Below are 20,961 nucleotides of genomic sequence, written 5' to 3' on the forward strand. Positions count from 1 at the left end.
TTCAACTGCGTTTTGGCTGAGCAAAACCATAATAATCTTTTGTTGATCCTTTAAGGAGTAGCAGTGCATGCACCAATATTTTGATTATATGTTTAACTACTTGTTAGAGAAATGTATACATTTGGGTCCTTTAACTTAATATGTTTTTCTGTCCAAAGAAAAAGAGCAGCCAACAAAGCAAATCATATCAAGGTTACTGCATGTTACATGCACAGTATGAATACTGTTACATTTTCAAGATTTAAAGTTTTCATAGATGCATGCTATGAGCAGGTTTATTTGTGCTCCATCTGCCTGAATAACCAAATCGAATTGTGAAGATATTCTGAGTATAAATATTAAGTATAATAAATATAAACAAAGAGGCTATCAAAGCAGTCTGAAGTTGGGAACTGACAGACTTTTCATCTTACTCTCATTTATATAAATAAGTAAAAATTTCATTTAGTGTTCTTGTAACAAGATCTATAATAGTCATTAGAATTATTAATTATGTTAGAGCTTTGTGAGACATTTCTGTGCTCATACCTACCCTGTGACAGCCTACTTACCATCAATTGAGAAGGTTCTCATAGTTGCTGTTCATGATATTCTTTCAAGTTTCTTGAAAGAAGTATGTGTGTATAAGGTGAAAAGTGTGTGTTTCTGGTATTTTCAAGCTTAAAGATGATGTCCTACTTTACTGACAATAAACTAATAGTGTTGCTGGGAGGTATCTCTGTCTTCAAGGCCTTATTTAGAAATGTAAAAAAAAAAATAGAAAATGCTATTTTTTATATTTCTCCTCACTTGCTTATGAATTGAGTATTCAAGTTGTTTAGTAGCAGACACAATAAGCATTAATTGCAATTATAGGAATTCTAAAAGCTTACTGAGAAGGGCCTGTTTCAGCTTGCAGAATCTCCACTGCATCTGTACTGTGTTCTTTGCAAATCACAGCAGCAGGGAGATGGTGGACATACTTAACTGTTTCATTAGGTTGTAGACTTTGTTTTGCAACTGGGAATTTAAATCCTTGCAACTGTCAGAAATGGTCTGGTGTAAACGTGAACAAACTGAAGGAAATGAGAGAGCTGGATTTCTGGCAAGATGGTGCACTGTCAGGTCAGTCCAAACTGTAAAATGGATGGCATTCTTTGAAAGTCTGCTGCTAAAAGAACAAGCTGTGTTATACAAGACTTACTCAGCCTGAAAAGTGTATAAATGAAGTACATAATTTTGTATGGCCTTGATGAAGATCTTATAAATAGATATGTCTGTAGGCAGGAGGAACAGAGGTTGACTAAAAGAGGGAGATGTTACAATAGCCATGGTGAGCATATTCAGTGTTGACATTTTTGACAGTGCTGACGGTGTTTTTGTCCAGAGCTGTGAGCTGTTCTATCTTAAGCAGTCATTTTTCTGTTTGTTAAGTGAGGTATTATAGACTTCGTGTTTGGCTGCTTTACCCAATTGTTGTGCTTGAAGTGCAAACTGTGATGTTACTGAGCTTGTCAAAGTATTGTAACCCTTGTTCTAATGGGCACTGCTATAGCCAGAGTGGAAGTGAGTTGCATCATTAACTCAACGTGGTTTGTATCATCAGTTCATTGCCGACTGCCTCATGTAACTTAAAATATTGTGCAGTTGATCTGGAGTTTTGGGGGAAAGTTCACAACCAATTACAGTCAGGTAAATCTCCATGTGGTTTTCCTCACTCGAAAGCCAGACTGGGAGTAACAAGCATGAAACAGTAGTCTCAGAGCAGAAGGTAATTTAGAATTACCCAGCACTGCCCGGAGGTCTGCAGCCTGCATGAGCAGGTTATGGTTGTGTGCTCTGTTGGAACTGGTGCCATCAGATTAAAATCCAAGGAGCATATGCTCCAAAGGTGAACGATATGCTGCTCTGCCCCTGAGCAATTTATTCCATGCCTTAACACAGGTCTGGAAAACTTGAATTAACTCTAGAGGACTTTGTATTGGATACTACTTGGAAGACCAAACAGCATTTTAAGGAGCATCCTTGAAGGTGCATAGAAAATGTGCAGCTGTCCGAACAAGGTGTAACTGCTTATCTCTAAAGTGAGATTCACAACAGAAGAAACACTGTTCTCAGAAGTCTGATTTATGTGGAGACAGAAGCTGACTTTGCAGCTGTGTTAGGTGAGTTCCATTTTTCAGGGCCATGGATGGTAAACCTGGTAGAAGTAGCAGGTGGTGCTGAGGAATTTAATTTCCTTTTTTTTTCCTTCTGCCCAAGACTTGTCTGAAAAGTCATCAAATCTAAACTCTGCAGTGTTCTCTGAGTTTCATCCACTTTCAATTATCCACTATTGTGTTGTTTTTTTTTCTCTTCTAGTCAGCTTTAAAATGCACTTTTGTTTCTCTCTTCTTCAGCCTTTTCTTGTGGTTGAAGCATCACAGCAGGGTATTTCCATTTTTTTCACTGATGGATAGAGCTACTGTTTTGCTTAAATGCTTTCAAATGGTGTTTATTACAACCACAGAAATATGCAAAGAGAATGAAAGTAGGCGTGACCTTGTCCTTCCTCCTGCAAGACATTTGGTACTAACTTCCACACAAATTATAAGGAGAGGGTGTTATCAGTTTTTAGCTAGAATTGTTTTAGCAAAATGGAGTGTTACAACCTTAAGTGAATCTGCCATGTCTTTTTTGTTATTCTTTTCATTTCTCTTCTAATGCCATCAACAGTTCTCTTAAACCAATTTATTTACAAAAAAGAAAAAACACAGTGTAAGAAAAAAAGACAGCTAGGAATTAAGAAACAAGTGTACATTTAGTGTACCAGCTTATTGTTAGCAGTAAGGATCAAGGTCTAACAAACCAAAAATATGGTTTTGAAAAGTTCTTCATGAAGAAGACAGTAGGAATTCAGGCAAATGAAAAAGGAATGAATCGCGCTATCTGAAACTCAACACCTGAGTTCTTAAGTAATGATATATTTGCTCAGGGCTGTTAACTTTTTTAATATTTAGTATGTTTCTATTGCAGATACATTATGTTCTACCATTGCCTGTGTGCCTGCTTTGTCTGACCTCCTGTGGATACCAACAGCAAGTGGGTGACTTTTATTGTGTTCATTTAAAAGGTTTCATTATTCTTATGTTTTATACAGAGCTTTCTCAAGTGATAAAAGGTAGTTAACAGAAGATTTACCTGTAGTGGGAGAATACCATTCTAAAAAGTAAATAAATAAATAAATAAATAAATAAAAGCTGGAAGGGTTAAAAGGAAGGGTTAAAAAAAAAAAAAAAAAAAAAAAAAAGCAGCCTATAACTAGAAATAGTCTGTAAGAAGAAAATTTTAATAAACTGGGCTGCGAATGCTGAGTACTATTAAATCGTGAAGGGCTTTTTATGCCCTATGCATTTTAATGTATTTTCCTACATTGTGGTTATTTTCAATCTGTTAATTAATTCTCCTTTCTAGTTGAAGTTATATTGTTATTTTAAATAAGTGCAGGACAGCATGGAAGGTAGAATCAATCCTTCGGTGCATTGGAGTTGCAGGCAGAAACAGAAAAGTGCGTATAAACATGTTGCGTTGTAAATGCTGGTGGTTGTTAGAGCAGCATGAGTAATAATTAATCCTTTAAAAATTCAATCTTCAAATATGATCAATATTAGAAATATCAAAATAACCCTATTGGATCAAATTAATTGTTCCTTAGTTCCAGAATCAGATCTCTTACAGATAGCTGCTTTGATCACCAAATCAAAACATATTCATAGAAGATTTTGTTATTTATACTAATGGCAAAAATGTTTATAAGTGAACTGGTAATTTTTAATTTCACTGAGTTCTGGTTGCATGTTGGATATCAACTTTCAGATATATATGGGTCTTGTACATTGCATCTGTTTGCACAACAAATACCTGTGTGGGTTCTGTGAGTAACTTACCTACAGATAAGTAGGGAGTACTGAGTATATTATTATATTATTCTGAGTATATTAAATCTTCAATGCGATGGTTATTTTCTTCAACAAAACATGAATTTCTGGGTGGCTTAATAGAAATGCACATTTATTCCCTTCATTGAGCATTGTTTGCCTGATGGCGGTCTTTGCAGCTGAAAGACCTTCATGGCAATATATGACTGAGGCCCAGAGGCCCACAGCCCAAATTCACTTCTACTTAGAAATGTAGATTTATGATTCTGTGATATATTAGCTCTCTGTTGCTTCAGTTTGGAAATTAAAATGATGTATTTTTCTATTGATTATGTCATGATCTTCTTGTTGGGTACTTTATTTTTTGCTTTGTTTTGCTGGCTTTCTGTTTGTATTTGCTATTAAGTTAGCATAGTTCTGTCCTCTTCTATATGTAAATTGAGTATTTTTATTTGTTACATAGATCATGAAATGAATACTTTATTCCTTTGAGGTGTTAAGCCTTTTTCCTGCTGGCTTAGCTATTGTGATCTTTTTTTAGTAGAGCAGGTCATTTTTAACCCATATAAATGTAAACCCACATAAATCATATAGTCAACTTTTCCTTAATAACTGTAGTTTTGAGAGGGGGAAAAAATTAAAAGTAACTCTCCAAACAGGTATTTTATGATAAAGCAGTATATGTAGGTCTATCCAAAAGTAATGCTTATTTACTTTGATGGAAACTACATCAAATATCAAGAGAACAGTAATGCTATTTGTCAGAGAAAATTCTCAGCTAAAAACACTAGTTTTAACATAGTTATCACCATGATCTATGCATTTTTGCCAGCCATAAACAAGAGCCTGAATTCCAAGCTTGTGAAGATGTCCATGGCAGTCTGGAACATGGCTTGTCTTTAACATCATCTTTGCCACTGCTACAGTGCGCCACTCCACTGCCTTACTGCTCATATCCACTGTTTGGTCTCCATAAACATTCAACAAACATCAATGAATGTCAGTGGGAACAATTTTTTCCATATGGGGGAATTCAGTGACACATCTTTGCTTCATACACATGGCCATGTCAGATGCTGTTTTGTCAAACTGCCCCTCTGCTGCCATGTGTCGTATAACAACAAAATGTTAAGAGAATTTTGGTGGGAAGGTTCAAATGCTTTACTACTAACATCTCCCTTCGATGTCATAGGCCAACATAAGATAATAAGAGGCATTACTTTCAGAGCAGCCCATGTAAAATAGGAAGCATTACTTGCAGAGTAGCCCTCATAGTTTTCATAACAGCAAGCTTTATAGATTATGGCCAGTATGGGTACATCTTGAGACTGGTGTTCAACATCTTTATTAACAGATGTGAGACTGTGAGGTTGAGTGTATGCTCAGCAAGTTTGTTGATAACACTGAGTGGTGCAGTCACTACAATAGAAGGGAAGGATATCATCCAGAGGCACCTGGACAGGCTTGAAAAGTGAGCCCATGAGAACTAATGAGGCTCAGTAAGGTCAAAAGCAAGGTGTTGCACTTGGACTGAGACAATCCTAGATATGAATATAGAGAGAATGAGAGAAGAACTCATTGACGTCAGCCATCCAGAGAAGGACTAGGGATTCTGTTTGATGAAAAGCTGGACAGGAGCCAGCAGTATAGCAGTAGAATCATAGAATCACAAGGTTGGAAAGGACCTACAAGATGCATCTAGTCCAACTATCCTCCCGCCACCATTGTTGCCACAAGCTACTAAACCATATCTGCTAACTCCTCATCCAGACGCCTCTTCAACACTGCCAGGGATAGCAACTCCACCACCTCCCTGCGCAGGCCATTCCAGTGCCTGACCACCCTCTGAGAGAAAAAGTTTTTCCTTGTATCTTATCTAAACCTCCTCTGGTACAACCTGTGGCCATTTTCTTGGGTTTTGTTTGTTGCCTGAGAGAAGAGGCCAAACCCCTCCTCACCACAACCAATAAGGTCTCCTCTGAGCCACCTCTTCTCCAGATTAAATAAATCCCAGCTTTCTCAGCCGCTCCTTATAGGGGTTGTGCTCCAGACCCCTCACGAGTTTCATTGCCCTTCTCTGGATACATTCCCAGGGTCTTAATGTCATTCTTGTTGTGAGGGGCTCAAATCTGAACACAGTGCTCAAGGTATGGCCTCACCAGTGCTAAGAGCAGGGGGATGATCACCTCTCTGCTCCTGCTGGCCACACTTTCTAATGCAGGCCAGGATGCTGTTGGCCCTCTTGGCCAACTGAGCACACTGTTGGCTCATGTTCAGCCAAGCATCAAACAACACCCCCAGGTCCCTTTCCTCTTCACAGTCATCCAGCCACTCAGCCTGAAGCCTATAGTGCTGCATGGGATTATTGTGGCCAAAGTGCAGGACCTGGCACTTGGCCTTGTTGAATCTCATCCCATTCACCTCAGCCCAGTGATCCAACTTATCAAAATCCGTCTGAAGGGCCTCCCTACCCTCAGGCAGATTGACACTACCTTCCATTTTGGTGTCATCTGCAAACTTACTGAGGATACACTCAATCCCTTCATCTAAGTCATCAATAAAGATATTAAACAAGATGGGCCCCAGTACCGACCCCTGGGGGACACCTCTTGTAACAGGTCACCTGACTTAACTCCATTAACCACTACTCGTTGGGCACAGCCCTCTACCCAGTTCCTTACCCAAAAAGGTATACCTGTCCAGACCACAGGCAGCCAGTTTCCATTGTCAAAAACTTTGCTGTCAAAGGCTTTGCTGAAATTTAGGTAGACTACATCGACAGCCTTTCCTTCATCTACCAGTCTGCTCACCCAGTCATAGAAGGAGATGAGGTTGGTCAAGCATGGCTTGCCTTTCATGAACCCGTGCTGGGTTGATCTGATCCCCTGGAATCCATGCATGTGCTGTGTGATCTCACCCAAGATGATTTGCTCTGTAACTTTCCCTAGTACCGAGGTCAGGCCAATAGGCCTGTGGCCAGATCCTCCTTACAGCCCTTCTTGTAGATGGGAGCCACATTGGTAAGCCTCCTTCATGCAGCCTGGAAGGCCAGTGGTATCCTGGACTACATCTGAAGAGTGGTGACCAGCAGAGAGAGGGAGGTGATTGTCCCCCTCTTCTCTACCCTGGTGAGACCCCCACCCTGGAGTACTGTGTAGTAGGTTCTCCAGGCCTGGTCAAGAAGGATATGTAACAGTTGGAGTGTGTCCAGAGAAGTCCCACAAAGATGGTTAGAGGGCTGAAGCACCACACCTATGAAGAAATGTTGAGGGAACTGTTGTTTCTCTTGAAGAGGAGAAGACTCTGGGAAGACCTCATTGCAATCTTCAAGAAAGGATCTTACAAGGAGATGGGGAACCAACTTTTTACACAGGTGGAAAATGACAGGACAAGGGCAAGGGGAAGTGGTTTTAAACTGAAATAGGGGAGATTTCAGTTTGATGTTAGGAAGAAATTTGGAAGAAACCTGTTCCAATGCGATGAGGCATTGGAACAGGTTGCCCAGAGAAGTTGTGGATGTCCCATTCCCAGGGGCGTTGAAAGCCAGGCTTGGTGGGTTCCTGGGCACTCTGGTCAAGTGCTTGGCAACCCTGCCCATGGCAAGGAGTTGGAACTAAATTATGTTTGAGCACCCTTTCAACCAAAGCCATTCTGTGATTCTACAAAATTAAAGAGAAACTCAACTTTTAGTGGACCTTCTAAGCTGTTCTCTTATTCTCAGTAATAAGTGTTTATGTTCCTTGTGTCAGAAGGGTGCTTTTGTTAGATAAAAGTATTGCGAGCAAGACTGTATGCAGTGATTCAGAAAGTACTCTTTACGTTTCTTTTAGACAAATGTTCTGAACAGAAACAAAAGGAAAACAATGGCCTGTCTTACAATGGCTAATATAGAAGGCACAGCAACTGCCACTGTACACCAGAATGGTGACATCCTTGGGAATACTAGGGCACCCAAGCAGACAGAGCCATTGCTTCAAGTGTACCTTTATTATTCACCTGGGAAGACAGGAGGAGATTATCTTCAATTTCCAGCTGGAGAATACATTGCAGAAGAGATTTGCACTGTTGCCTGCAAAGCATGTGGTAAGTATACATGCTGTGGTTTTTTTGACAGTATAATTGCACTTGATGCAAGAGAGCTTTTAATAAACCAAAGCTCATCATAATACTGGTGTTTTAACAGAAATGCTAATCTCTTTAATGTTTTTCAACTCATCATTATCAGCAGTGATTAGCGCAAGGCTTCTGTTGCTATCAGAAAGCTTGTGAAGCTGCAATTATAATCTGGTGACCATGTCTACTGCATTCATTTGTATTTGTAATATGTATGTTTATATATTTATGTAAATATAAGTATGTAATATAAATGTATAATGCATATTTTTATATTTATTTATATTATTTATTTACTTTAAATGCTTCACTTTACTAGGTATTTATTTACTATAAATGAATCACTTTTTAGATGGAAAATGGTATATTAGATTAATATGACCACTATGTCTGTGGCTTTTTTCTTTTGAATCGTTTACAAAGTTAAGTCAGCAAATATGTAATCAACTTTAGAATAAATAAATAAATAATCCTATGTCTAGTTAACAATGCCTTTCAATTGTTACATTTACTCAGACCATAGATAGGTGCTGAGACCTATAGTAAAACAATTTGAATGTGTTTTGTGCGAGGATTTTTCCTTTCATTGCAGCAACAGCTTGAATCTCTGAATTTGGGCAATTTGGATACAAAAAAAATTAATCTCAAAGTCCAGATACTAAAGAGACTTCATTATGAACATGTGTGCACCAGCACACAGTGTCTCTGTCTCTTTTTGGGACTGTCCATCATACAAGACTTTGTCTTTTAGTTCTCCAAATGCCACATTTCAGGTGCAAATGACTTTAAAAGAAGTGATCATAATTTCAGGTATTTGTTTTCCAATGTGTCACAAACATGTACCCACTTTGGAAACGTCTCCTTAGTGACTTATCGATTATTGTGAATTCTGTAGTAAGAGAACATTACTTAGCATTGTTGCCAGTGTTTTTGGTGGGTGTTTTTGGACTTTTAATACTAACATGGCTGTAATACCCTCAAGTACAGTATTTAATAAGTATGTAAGGCTAGTTGGCATAGGGGAGGAGGTTCTTCAGTTTTTGAATGCTGAAGTGGTGAATTTTTTACAGTAGATTATATTTGTTCCCATAAAACATTTAACTGCTGCTGCAATGGAGGACCAGTGCTGAGGGGATTAACTAGAGAATGATTTCACTAGAAAGTGGAGGAATAAAATGTTCTTTAAGTTTAATCTTCTCATATCAACTTGCCAGAATATTAAAGTAATAAGGTCTTGTGTACGTCAAACTTAGTATGTTTGATGTATGTCTATGTTAGAATAGCATAGTCTTTGAAGGAATATATTGTGTGATCAGCTGGGATGACATCAGGTACTTTCTTTTTCTTACTATTTATTTGACTAGGTTATTTTCGTCATAGAGAGAACGTCATAAATTCTTCTAACTCTTCTAACAAATCAGTTATTTAAAACTCAGCTTCCAGAAAACCAGGCAGCTTTCTACTGTTATTTCTTGTCTACTTTTTATTTCCATTTTCTCTTCTCTAATTTAAATTCACCTTTTTTCAGTTTTCAGATGTTCGTTTAAAGTCATGTTTTTTTCCATCCTTTCCCCATCACCACTGCTAGAGAGACACTTACATTACCATCATTATATTATTTTTAGATCATTTTTAATGAAGATTTTTGATGGATTTCAATAGTTTGAATGTCTTAACTATTTTCATTTTTTACTGTCTTCTGCACCATCTCCAATTTCCCATGAATATGTGCAGACCAGGCCGTGTACAATATTCTTCTTGTCCATGTCACAAACATGCAAGATATAATTCCTGCTAACCTAGGAATCCAATTGGTTGTATTTCCCATGACATTATCTAAAGACTTCATGTTTCTTGTTTTCTCAGACGCCACCAGTCTTTCTCAAGTCTTCTAGCTTCCATTTTGTGGGTTTGACTGGTTTCTAGCTTCCAGATGTATCCTTCTATAACTGACTATTTTAGGAAATAATTTTGTATAAACAGAATTCCTTACTGAGTGGGTTTTATCTTTTTAGCTATTGTTACATCACTATCAGTTTGCAATTCATATTTGCAGTGGTGTTGTAATTGCTTCTATAAATGAAATATTTTGTTATCTTGAGCCTTCATCCTTTTAAAGCTAAGATGGAGAAAGTCTTCTGAAGAGTGGTTTCTGCCTGACAGCTACCACGGCAGTATTTTGCTGCCAGATTGTCAGAGGAATTTGTAACTTCATTACCTTCTGAATTGGTGTGAAGACTGAAACGGTTTTTGTATGTAGGGCTTCTTTTTCATAATAGTTGTCAGTTCTTAAATTACAAACTATCACTTCTAATCATTTTCACTTTTTTTTTTTTTAATGAGATTTTATGCTTGTAGGTCTGCATAGCATACATACTCCAAGAACGCTTAAATTGGCAAGAATTTTCAGGAATTTTCTATGAATCAATATACTTGATAAAGAAGAGAGTAGTTTAGGTAGTAGGAATGTCTGAGATGCAATAAATTTGGAAAATATTGAAGAACTTTCTCCGTGATTTGAGTAACTGCTAGATCCCTTGATGGCAGAGCTGGTTACATCAAAGTATGAATGCTGCTTGTGGCAAGCAGTCTTGTGTACCTTTTAGACAAGTTAAACAATCGAAGGTTTTCCTATCTCAGCTGGCTTGGCTTCAAATCTGCTGAATATGGCATATATTAGCTCTATAAATTTTCATCTGTATAAATATTCTGTAGTTGAGTGCCAGTTCAAGACATTCATGTAGTGGCTAGGTTTTTCCTCTTTTTATTAAAAACAAACAAACAAAAAAGCAGCATTCAAATTTGGGAAAAATGTAGTTAATACAAACCTTCTTGTACGTTGTTTGGATTTTGATATTAAAAACTGTCAGAACATAAAACTGACGAATTTTCTAACCAGAACTGTTGACTTTAAGGTTAAATCAATGAGTTGTTTTCAGCAATCAGCCTTACCTATGTCATCTGCCCTGTAAGATGACTCTACAATAGTTGCAACAAAATGAAGGGAAGCCTTAACCAAAGAAAGGAAATGATATTAGAACAAGTAACTATCAAAATGAGATACAAAAAATTATTCTAGAGGTTATAGCATCATTGCATTAGATTCATTTTCTAAATTCGGTATCTGAGATCTGTTTTTGCTAATGACCATCTTAAATCCTTTCCCTTTCTCTTCTCCTTCAAATTAATCTAAAATGAAATTATACTTTTAAATAGTTTTTAGTATTTATATTTTTTACTAAAAAAAAAAAATAGCATAATCAGTGTAGATGTGGAGCTATGAAAGCACAGTGAGGAAAGGGAGGAGCTCTATAAAAATGTTTTTGCTGTGGCTTTTTTTAGGCTTGAGGTAGAAGTTTGAGGATTAAAACTATGCTGTGTTAAAGACTTTCATGATGTTGCTTGACAAATGGTATAGGGTGCTGTGGCTTTTTTGTTTAGTCTTGTCTACTAAACAGAATACTTGCCAAGAGACAGCTCTGGTTTTGTTTGCTGTAGTCCAGACAATCTGCTTAATAGCCTTGCTAGGCATGAAAAGTGGAGAGTAATTCTACTTTATTATGTCTGAGTCACTGTTGCCTCTTCTAACTATTCTTTGTTTTATTTGCTAATGTGATTATTGAAGTGCAGAAAACCAGTGGAGGTTTTTAATACCTCTTTGAACAGCTTTTCTGATTTTACTTGCATTGAAAATGATTTCTCAGAAATTTTCACTATTGGTTAATTGTCTAGGTTTCATGGGAAGGCTTAGATGCACAGACACCCTTTCCCTCCTCCCACTCTTCCCCATCCTTTTTGGTTTTCATTGTTTCTGTAGAAAACACTTAAGTCCTGATAGTGCCAGTTGTTTGAAATATCCCTGCAATTACTAGTGCTGCCAAAATTTACAAGAAAAAGGAAGTGTTTGAACTTTGCTTTCATCAGACCTTAATGGACAACTTTCAAGACCCTAATAAATGGGTTTTCTCTAAATGCGTAATGGTAGAAAATTTTTCAAGTCTGGCAACATTTTGATGCTGATGCTAATATATATAATTTCCCTCTCCTGCACGTTTTCTTTCCTCCTTAGGAATTAAGAGGTTTAACACCCTTTCTTGATGAACACATGATCTATATGTCCCCAAGCACTAGCAGTGAAAGATACCAACTACCATATGAAATTACAAATGATTAAGTATGAAGGATGGATGAGTGCTTAAATTACTTCCTAAGCATAGGAGGGAAGCAAAGGTGGATTTCTTTTTGTTTTGTTAATGACTATATTTCACCTTGTAGGGAGAATTTCAAAGTCCTGTTCCTCACTTAAGAAATCAGTTTCTGTTGTGAATGGCAGTGGTGTGATCTGGGTTGAAGTATTGAAGTGTTGTGTGTAAATGTGTATGTTTCTCTTTATTTTTATTTGTCTTTTTTTGTAATGTACTTGGTGAAACACAATACCTTAGCATTTGAGTTTAAAAATTACTTGGAATTGTTCAGTGAACTTATTTCAGATTTTAACGGGGTAATATCTTAATGAGACTACATAAATATTCAACACTGTCTTCAGTGGTGTCTGGCATCTGGCTAGAATCTCAAATAGGTTGGTAATTTACTTGCATTATACTGCAAAATATTCTGTGATAATTTTGTATGCATACGCCACACAGACTCAGAACTAAAGTCAGTTATTGTTGCTTTGAAGACTGGTAATCTGTAATATGAACTGATCTGATTTCACAACTGAATTCAGTTGCATAGGATTAGGGTTAGGACAGACTTGTTCTTAACTCCAGAAAAAAAATGTGATTGGTTGTTTCTTTTTTGTTTGTTTGTTTTTTTAAATCTAAGATCAAATATTTCTTACTGTACCATGAATTTGCTACATCCTGATTTACACTCAGTCCCTCATTTGTTAATCTGTTCAGAGTTATTCTTGTGGGATTTTTTTTTGTTTTCATTCCTCTTTGGTTACTTCACATAGTTCCTTCTGTTTTCTTCCATTGAAAATCACGTGTTAGTATTTGTAGACCTGGCACGTTTTGGTGAGCTATCTCAGATGATTAGCTTGTAGATTTCAACAGCTTAATCTGACAGCTACACAAGAGCACTTGCGCTTAGCCTTGTTGCTGGCTCTTTGCCCACAACATACTCAATTTGTAAGAAGTTTAAGCTTGTTCTTAAGGGGAGAATTACTTTTTGTTCTATGTGCTTACGCAGTTTTATACCTAGAGTTGATTCATTTGTTTCTAAATGATTAAATGTGCTTTAGATTTGATGGCAAGGGCCTACCTCCTTCAATAATTACCTGCACTTAGACATTGTTACGAACCTCTAGCTGGGAACTGTGGGAGCAAACTCCCCCAGCCACTGTAAGGGCAGAGCAAGTCTGAGGTCAGCTCATGAGTCTGAGTGTGTGCAAGTCCATGGGGCCAGACAACATGTATCACAGAGTTTTGAGGGAGCTGGCTGATGTAGTTGTTGAGATGCTCTCCATCATATTTCATAAGTCATGGCTGACAGGCAAAATCCCTGGGGACTGGAAAAAGAGAAACATCACTCCCATTTTCAAGAGAGGAAGGAGGTGTCAGGGAACTACAAGCTGGCGGACCTCACCTCTGTGCCTGGGAAGATCATGTAACAGATCTTCATAAAAGACATGTTAAGGCATGTGATGGATAAGTAGATGATCCGAAACAGGCAGCATGGCTTCACCAAGGGCAGAGTTGTGCCTGGCTACTCTGATAGCCTTCTGTGATGGAGCAACAGTATCAGCGGACAAAGAGAGGGCAACTGATGTCACCTACCTGGAGTTGTGCAAGGCCTTTGACATGATCCCGCACCACATCCTTATCTCGAAACTGGAAAGATAAAGATTTGAAGGGTGAGCTTTTCAGTGGATAAGGGATTGGTTGGAATTTTGCATCCAGAAGGTTGTGATCAGTGGCTGTGTGTCCAAGTGGAGGCTGGTAATAAGTAGTGTCCCACAGGGGTCAATCTTGGGACCAGTACTCCCTGTCAGTGAGACAGATGATGGGATTGAATGCACCCTCAGCAAGTTTGTTGATGTCACCAAGCTGAGTGGTGTGACTGACAGAGCAAAAGGAAGGAAGGCCATCTAGAGGAACCTAGATAAACTTGAAAGATGGGCCCTGGTGGACCTAATGAGATTCAACAAAATAAAGTGGAAGGTTTTGCACTTGAGTGAAAGTAATCCCAGATATGTATACAAACCAGAAGAACTCCTTGGGAGTAGCATTGCTGAGAAGGACTTTAGGTATCCTGGTTGATGAAAAACCTAACATGAACCAGGAATGCACACTTGCACTCTGGAAGGCCAATGTTATCCTGGGTTCTATCAGAAGAGGGATGGCCAGCAGGGCAAGGGAAGTGATTGTCCCCCTCTACTCTGCCCTTGTGAGACCCAGACTAGAATACTGCATCTCTAAGTCTGGGCCCTCCAACACAGTGAAGATGTGGAGCTTTTGGAGAGAGTTCAGAGGAGGGCAATGAAGATGTTTCAAGAGCTGTAAACCTCTCCTGTTAAGACAGGCTGAAGAAACTGGGCTTATTCAAAATGGAAAAGAAGAGAAGGCTGCAGGGAGACTTCATTGCAGCCTTCCAATATTTAAAGTTTAAAAAATTAGAAATATGAGGGAAATCAACTTTTTACACAGGTAGATAGCGATAGGACAAGGGAGAATGATTTTAAACTAAGGAAGGGAAGATTTAGATTAGATGTCAGGGGGAAGTTTTTTTTGCTGACAGTGGTGAGGTCCTGGAACATGTTGCCCAGAGAGATTGTGGATACCCTATTCTTGAAGGTGTTTAGGGCCAGTTTGGATAGGGCCTTGGGCAGTCTGATCTAGTACTTGACCTAGCAGTTGGCAACCGTGCCTGTGGCCAATGTTGGGCCTTTATGGTCCTTGGCATCCCCCTGAACCCAAGTTGTTCTGTGATTCTGTGAAGTCTATAAAAAACTTTTTCTTTCTCTTGATTTCTGTGTGAATTTCTGTCATTTCCTTCTAAGTCTTCAGGATGGAATTGATTTTTAGTGTTTTGCCTCTTGCCAGAATTCTTGTGTCTCTTAACATTATTTGCAATTGCATTTGTTCTCACTATCTGTGAGGTATTTAAAATATTCGTGTTTATTTCATAGAATAGAATCATAGAATCACCAAGGTTGGAAAAGACCTTTAAGACCATCTGGTCCAACTGTCCTCCTACTAGCAATATTTTCCAACTGAACCATGTCCCTTAGTACCACATCTGAATGTTTTTTTGAACACTTCCAGGGATGGTGACTCAACCATATTCCTGAGCAGCCCTTTCCAGCACTTGACCACTTTCAGAGAAGAAATGTTTCCTAATATCCAACCTAAACCTCCTTCAGTGCAACTTGAGACAGTTCCTTCCAGTCCTATAGCAAACTGTGTGGGAGAAGACACTGACCCAAACTTGACCAACTGCCTCCCTTCAAGTAGTTGTAGAGAGCTATTGTCTCCTTGAGCCTCTTCTTCTGCAGACTGAGCAATCCCAGTTCCTTCAGCCACACCTCATAAGGTTTGTGCTCCAGATCTCTCACCAGCTTCCCTGACCTTCTCTGGGCATGACCCAGGGTCTTGATGTCTTTCTTGTAGTGAGGGCCCCAAAACTGGACACAGTACTTGAGATGTAACCTCACCAGAGCAGAATATTAGGGGACAATCACCTCCCTGGTCCAGCTGACTAAACCATTTCTTATACAAGCAAGGGTGCCATTGGCCTTCTTGGCTACCTGGGCATACTGCTGTCTCATGTTCAGCCAACTGTTGTAATCCCCAGGTTCATTTCCTTATCTTGACTTTCACCCTACAACTTTTATCCTACTCTCTGATCTGTGCACCTGTATCCCATTATGTCTTGTAAGTTTTTCAGTGGTTGAATTTCTTTCTTTAATACTGCAAAGTCTTGGATATCTAACCTGTTTTCCAAATCATAACACTGGCATCACACACAACAGTATGGTATATTACAGAACTTTGTTGTCTGTCTTTCAAGGTAGACTGTACCCTGCAGTTAGAAGCCTCAAAGGCAAATTATAATTTTGTGCTTCTGAAGATCTGGTACTTCACAGATTTACACAGTTTAAAAGTAGAATTGATTCTCAGTTCTCACTGAAAGAGTTCTCTGAAAGAGAGCTTTCTGAGGGGAAAAAAATATATCCATTTTTGTACATTTGGTTTTGTTCTTAACTGAGTGTAAATGGCAGGTTGTTCTAGTAATGATGGGCTCTGATTATTTGTCAATCAGGAATAATGAAATCAATAGCTAGATTTGATTTTTGGAAAAGGTAAGGACAAAGTAACGTACTGTTGTTGATTGTTACTTCTTGAACTAAAAGGCTAGTAATCCATTGTATTAAATGCCATCCAGATAAAATCTTATAATTTGAACATTAAGAATAGAGTAACAAGTAAGTACAATCTTGTTAAAGAATGAGAAAACAAACCAGAAAAAAATCTGCAGGTTTTAAGATGATCTCTGCAATGCTGTTGACAGTGGTAGAGCTGTGTAATGAATAGTTGGAGAACATGTGTTATCTACTACTTTTAACAATGTAATTTTCATAGTAAGATTGATTCTCTATGAAAACAAATTCTTATAAATACTTCTCTGTTCTTTATTTAGGTATCATGCCAGTGTATCATAACATGTTTGCACTCATGAGTGAAACAGATAGAGTTTGGTATCCTCCAAATCACATTTTTCACATAGATGAAGCAACCAGACTAATACTACTGTACCGGATAAGGTAATCCAAAGCAAATGTTACACACTTTTCATGATAGTATAGAAGTGTGTGAGGAAAATACAGTCAGTAATGTAGTTAGATGAACTGTAATTTCTCTGTTACAGACACTGTTGGTGAGATCTGGATAAAAGACAGATAAGAGAATAAAAATCAAGTAACTTCAGTTGTATACATATTATATGTATGCCATTTCAAATTGGAGAAAGAAAAAATTCAAATGTATGAGGAATTAAAATAATATTGTCCTTAGGAATACTATATCTCTATCTCCTTACTTGCCCATTTGGAGTCAGTAGGAGTTCTGAAATGCAGAATGATTATTTTAGTCAGGTGGATGCCTGCAGTAGATCCATTTTTGTCTACCCTGATTTCTGAATGTGGGCTTCTAAATCTACAATCACCATTTTCCTTAGGGAATAGGCTGCTTTTTCTTTAAATTGCATAATGTAACCTGATAACTTGATTGTTTCTTTAGGAGTTGTTTTAGAGGAAACTGAAAGAGTAACACAAGATCTTCTGTATTCTGATTAGTAAGGGTAGATTTGCAGAGCTCATTGTTTTTACCAGTGCAGCTTCTCACCCTCTAAGTGTTGTACTACACACCAAGAACTAGATCAAATCCTTCTGTTGACTTTGGAGGGCTTAATATTGGCTTTTCAGAGCAGCAGAACAGCCAGCACTTACTTTAAGTCTACAAAATATGTAATTTTTGGTGTAGGTAAACAAGTGTATGTTTTCACTGTCATTTACTTAAATATTTTTTAACAGGTTTTATTTTCCTCACTGGTATTGCAATGGCACAAGCAGAGCATATCGCTATGGCATTATTCGGGGTTCAGAAAGCCCTGTTCTTGATGATCTTGTCATGTCTTACCTATTTGCACAGGTATGATTTTCTTGATTATATCTTTAAAATGCAGACTTAGAAAGGTTGATGGTATTTCTCCCTTTCACTTCTAATAGTAGTTATGCAAATTCTTTTGACAGTTTGAAGCTTTTAAACAGAAAAATTAAAGCTTGTGTCACATTGTATTTCTGCAGAGGTGAAGTTCAAATAGCGGTTGTGGGGAGAGCAGGGAGACTGTGCAGTTCCCATCTAGTGCCACCACGTGAAAATTTTTCTACTGTGACTTTCATTTTGGACTGTTATAATGTGGAACAACATTCTCCACATATGTTAGCATTGCAGTTTGTATGACAAGTTGCTGTCTGTCTGCCATTTCCAACAGCTCTGGTTATGGTATCCATTCAGCAGATAGTTGTGTCTTCTGTGACACCTATAGCCTTTCAAACTACAGAAACCGATGCAGTTACACAGAGTTCCTGAAGGAACATGAAGCAATCCAGGTTTCAGGTTGCAGGATGTGCCCAAGCTTTCCATCAGTGTCCGGTGACAGCAGTGAGCACACCTGTAGGAAATATGACCAGATGGAAGTATTTCTCAGCCTGTGGACAGAGCTTTGGGAGGAGATGAGTGGGCTGATGAACATCAGGAAGTTGAAGGAGACTGACTGGCGGAGCTGTTCTCTGCCATCCCCAAGACAGATGCTTTAGCTGACCACAGCAAAAGAAATGAAGGGCTATCTCTCTTCTCAAAAACAGGAGGAAGGAAGGTAGCAAGGAGAGAGAGGGGAATAGAGGCAGGTTTCTGCTGGGAGTGGCAGGTGAATCTCCTCCCTGCCCATCTCACCCTCACATTCAGGTGCCCTTTTACATAAGGAAAGAAGCTTTGGAATTTGATGAACAGATAGATGATGTAGATGAAGGTTCATCCAGGCTGCAGGATCACCTAGGGCTAGACAGCCTTTCACCCATATCATCAGCACCTCGGTCAATACAAGAAGTGTTTTTGTGATAGGTGACTCCTTTCTGAGAGGAACAGAGGGTCTCATATACCAAACAGACTCAAACCATAGGAAAGTCTATTGCCATCTTGGGTAAGAGACATCACTACAAAACTCACTACCCTGGTGTGTTTCTCTACTTAATGTCTATTAGTGGGTTTTCGTGTCCATGGTGATGAGGTAGCAAAAAAGTCCAAGAGAAATCAGAAGGGACATCAGGGTCTTGGGGTTATATTTTTCTCTATCCTCCCAGAAGCCTGGAGAAATGTTGAAAGGAACAGGCAGACCCAGGTGTTGAATAGGTGGCTCCAAGGCTGGTGTCACCTGCAGAATTTTGCTTCTTGATCTTGGAATAGCCTTCTCAAGTTGAGACCCACTGGCAACCATTGAGTTGCACCTTTCTTAGAAGGTGGGAAGACTTCTGTGCTTGAGCTAGCAGAACTGATTGATAGAGCTTTAAACTAGTTTTGAAGGGGAAAAGAATAGAGCCAGTCTCACCAGTATTAAGTTATGGAATGACATACCAAAATTTGAGGGCATTATTGGCATAATTGAAATCTGTTGGGAGGAATCCTGGGACCCTGTGTGATGAGGGATGGTTATAGATTCATCAACAGAGAGACATAGGCAGGGCATATAAAGTGGAAATGTGGTGCTGGGTATGAGGGAGGGCCTGGAGTGCATGAAGCTTGTAGTTGGCAGTGAGATGGTTAAGAGCCTTGGAGTAGGGATTAAGGGACAAGCAAATAGACCTTCAAACAACATCCACTTTATTACATGTCTTCCAGCTGAGATGATAACATCAGTGAATCATTACTGAAGGAAATAAGAGACCTCTTGATCAACTGCCCTTGTGACTTCAATTTGTCAGGCTTAAACTGGGAATACCACACAGCTGATACAGACAGATTCAGAATGTTCCTAATACACTATGAATAACTTTCTGGTACAGGTACCAAGGGAGCCAATGAGAAAAGATGCCCTACTAGATTTGCTGCTTATGAGCTGAGAAGGTCTTGTGAGTGAAATGGCAATTAGTGGCTGTCTTAACTGTAGTGACTATGATGTATAGTTTATAATCTTTAGTGGCAGGGTGAAAACTGCCATCAAGACTTCAGCTTTGGATGTGAAGAAAGCAGACTTCAGGCTGCCCAGGAAACTGGTTAGAAGTGTCTGCTGGGAAACTAGTTTTAAGGTGTTGGGGTTCATCAGTGCTGGTCTGTTTTTTGAGTACCACCTCTTAAAAGCCCAGGAACAAGCAATTCCAAAGTGTCAGAAGTCAACAAAGCAGGGCAGAAAGCTGGTTTGGTTCAACGGGGACCTTCACCTAGAGCTCAGGCAGAAAAAAAGAAAGTGTGTGGCCACTGAAAGTGAGGTTAGGCAGTATTGTAGGAGTATAGGAGTGTTGTTCCCTTCTGTAGGGAGAAAATTTGTACAAAAAAAAAAAAAAAAAAAAAAAAGGTCAGTAAGAATTGAAGCTGACCAACAAAGAGAATAACAGGACTTTTAAAAAAATTTTGATGTAAACAGGGCTAGAGATCGGACTGGTGACCAGTCACTAGTGTGGGATTCTGGAAGCTTCCATTTTTAAGGCCTGTTATTAATGTTTTCATCAATGACTTGGATAAAGACTGGAAGGTATAGTAGGTAAGTTTGCAAAGAAGACTGAATTAGGAGAAGCTGTAGACTCTCTAAAAGACATCTTGAGAGATAGAGCTGGAAAATCATCAACCAAATGAAGTATAAGAAGAGGAAGTGCCAGATTCTCCAATCCTAGATATATGTATAGAGTGGGGGGACAAGAGTCTAGAGAGCAGCACCACAGAAACGGATCTCTGTGTTCTGGTTGATGGCAAGTTGAACAGGAGACAGCACTATGCACTGGCAACCAACAGGGCTAACCATGCCTTCATGCTTATCAGGTACATCATTGCCAGCCAGTCAAAGGGAGGAATTGTCTCACCCTGCTCTGTACTGATATGACCTCACCTTGAGTACTGTGTGCAGTTTTGGATGACACAATATAAAAATATAAAACTACTAGTGTCCAAAGGAGCGCTACAAAGATGTGGTAAAGGGTCTAGAGGGGAAGATGTATGAGGAGCATCAGAGGTCCCTTAGTTTGCTTAGGCAAGAGAAGAGGAGGCTGAGGGGAGACTTCATGGTGGCCTACAGCTCCTCATGAGGGGAGCGGAGAGGCAATGCTAACCTCTACTCTCTACTTACAGCAACAGTACTTGAGGGAATGGTACAGTGCTGTGTCAGGTGAGGCTCAGGCTGGGGATTAGGAAAAGGTTATTCATCAAAGAATGATCAGTCACTGGATCAGGCTCTCCAA

General features: G+C 38.9%; 1 protein-coding gene across 6 annotated transcripts in view; it reads left to right on the forward strand.

The window, feature by feature from the left end:
- JAK2 (Janus kinase 2) overlaps window positions 1-20,961 on the forward strand; it is an 87,505-nt gene that overhangs the window by 28,669 nt on the left and 37,875 nt on the right. For 4 of the 6 annotated variants that reach the window (XM_042877325.1, XM_042877326.1, XM_042877329.1 and 1 more), the window contains 4 exons: window positions 2,995-3,060; window positions 7,727-7,979; window positions 16,656-16,779; window positions 17,548-17,665. In XM_042877325.1, the coding sequence (XP_042733259.1) occupies window positions 7,760-7,979; window positions 16,656-16,779; window positions 17,548-17,665 (462 nt within the window). In that variant the 5' untranslated portion in view covers window positions 2,995-3,060; window positions 7,727-7,759. Of the gene's footprint in view, window positions 1-1,923; window positions 2,145-2,994; window positions 3,061-7,726; window positions 7,980-13,829; window positions 13,870-16,655; window positions 16,780-17,547; window positions 17,666-20,961 lie in introns of those variants that run through there. The other 2 variants (XM_042877330.1, XM_042877331.1) reach the window with 2 other exon arrangements.

Source organism: Lagopus leucura, unplaced genomic scaffold, assembly GCF_019238085.1.
Source record: "Lagopus leucura isolate 7727_CA_CO unplaced genomic scaffold, USGS_WTPT01 Super-Scaffold_100018, whole genome shotgun sequence".
NCBI lineage: Eukaryota > Metazoa > Chordata > Aves > Galliformes > Phasianidae > Lagopus > Lagopus leucura.